Source organism: Myotis davidii, unplaced genomic scaffold (assembly GCF_000327345.1).
Source record: "Myotis davidii unplaced genomic scaffold, ASM32734v1 scaffold125, whole genome shotgun sequence".
Taxonomy (NCBI): Eukaryota; Metazoa; Chordata; class Mammalia; order Chiroptera; family Vespertilionidae; genus Myotis; species Myotis davidii.
This window is the reverse complement of record NW_006299390.1, coordinates 809,337-811,329: the sequence shown is the minus strand read 5'-3', so window position 1 is coordinate 811,329 and position 1,993 is coordinate 809,337. Positions and strand designations below refer to the sequence as shown.

The following is a 1,993-nucleotide window of genomic DNA, read 5'->3' as shown; positions in this document are numbered from 1 at the left end:
TTTCTTCAGGAATTATCTATTTAGCATATGTCCCCAGTTGCACTTGAAGATTCATGGAATCGATTTGATTGCAGCAGGAACAGGAAGTGGAAAGGGCTGGTTTCTGGTCCTCCCGGGTTCCTGTTTGTATAAAAGGAGGCTAATTTGATCACTGCAGACTCTCCATACTTCATCAGAAAATTGCGATGAGTGGCAAGTAAGTTCCAGGCCCTGGCACTATTCCAGGCTCTGAAGACAGACCAATGGGTTAAAGATCAGGGCTGGGCTGCTCCTGCCTTCCGGCCGTTTCGAACTTCTCTGAGTCTCAGTTTACTCACCAATAAAAATGAGGATAATACTGCTGACCTTTCAGCGTTCTGGTGGGACTTAAATAAGATAAAACAGGCGTGAAAGCTCTTTGCTTAGCCTTTAAAATATTAGTGTGATGCTCATTATTCCTCTCAGGGTCCCCCCTCCTCCTCCAAAGGCACACAAACACCAGCTGTTCACTTCAGCGTTATCTACGGGAACATGTCATCTGTCCCAAAGCATCAGAATGATGGGCTCTTTTTAAAAATATATATATTTTATTGATTTTTCACAGAGAGGAAGGGAGAGGGATAGAGAGCTAGAAACATCCATGAGAGAGAAAAATCGATCAGCTGCCTCCTGCACACCCCGTCTGTCCCAAAGCATCAGAATGATGGGCTCTTTAGTAGCTGTTATTTCTCCTAATTTTTTATAACAAAATATGCCTATTCCCTCCCCACACCCAACACACACACACACACACACACACACACACACACACACACACACACGCCCCAAAAATCCTGACCTTAATTTTTCTTTTAGTCCCTCCTGGAACGGTCTTGGAAGCATCCCTAGCACAGACATCTACAAGAGTACCAAGGACTACAAAAATGTGAGTGCCTTCGTGAGACATTTGCTGGACTTGGTTTTAGAGCCTAGATTTTCAGGGATTGCTATTTCTCTCCTAGTATGTTAGGGACAAGGTAGACACAGGTGGGGGGCTTCTGTCAGGAAATTCCAGAAGTCCACTGGGTGTCATGAAAACTTCTTACTCATTGTGCCCTCTGACATCCATGGTTTACATGAATTTCATCCATGCTAGTTGAAGGTCATTTTAATGTCAAACCATTATAAGAAGAATTTTTAAATATAGGTAATTCAGTTGTCTCCAGACATTGAATCAAATTCTATTTCTCTGGATAAATGGGGTCAAAGGGTACACATTTCTAGATATATAACAAATAAGTCATGGGGCTATAATGTGCAGAATGCTGACCATAGTTAATAATACTGTATTACATATTTGAAAGTTGCTAAGAGAATAGGTCATAACAATTCTCATCACAAGAAAAATATTATAATTATGTATGGTGACACATGCTAACTAGACTTGTAGTAATGCTCTTTAGCAATATATATAAATATCAAATTATGTTGTAAACCTAAAACTAATATAATGTTATATGTGAATTATACCTCAATAAAAAATAAATATGGACAGAGCCTTGGAGACCTCTAGAACAAAATAAAACATACTGACATATGTATAATGACAGTCCCAAAAGAGGAGGAAAGAGAAAAAAGGCAGATATAATATATTTTTTAAATTAAATCTTTATTGTTCAGATTATTACATTAGTTACTCTTTTTTCCCACCAAAACTCCCCTCCACCCAGTTCCCACCCCACCCTCCGCTCTCACTCCCCACCCACTGTCCTCATCCATAGGTGCACGATTATTGTCCAATCTCTTCCTTCACCCCCACACCCCTTTCCCTCCCCCAAGCATAGTCAGTCCATTCCCTTTCTATGTCCCTGATTCTATTACAATCACCAGTTCATACTATTCATCAGATTATTTATTCACTTGATTTTTATTTTTATTTTTATTTTTTTTCCAGTTGATCAGCAGCCTAGCCAGGATCTCTAGCCAGGATCTCCAGCCAAGTTCTGGTCTGGATCTTCAGCCAAGTTGTGTTCAG

The 1,993-nt window shown here is 40.0% G+C and overlaps 1 protein-coding gene across 1 annotated transcript in view; it reads left to right on the top strand.

The window, feature by feature from the left end:
* SLC26A4 (solute carrier family 26 (anion exchanger), member 4) overlaps positions 1-1,993 on the top strand; it is a 52,298-nt gene that overhangs the window by 35,999 nt on the left and 14,306 nt on the right. Inside the window, exon 15 of the mRNA XM_006774938.2 lies at positions 835-904. Coding sequence (XP_006775001.1) covers positions 835-904 — 70 coding nt within the window. The remainder of the gene's footprint in view (positions 1-834; positions 905-1,993) is intronic.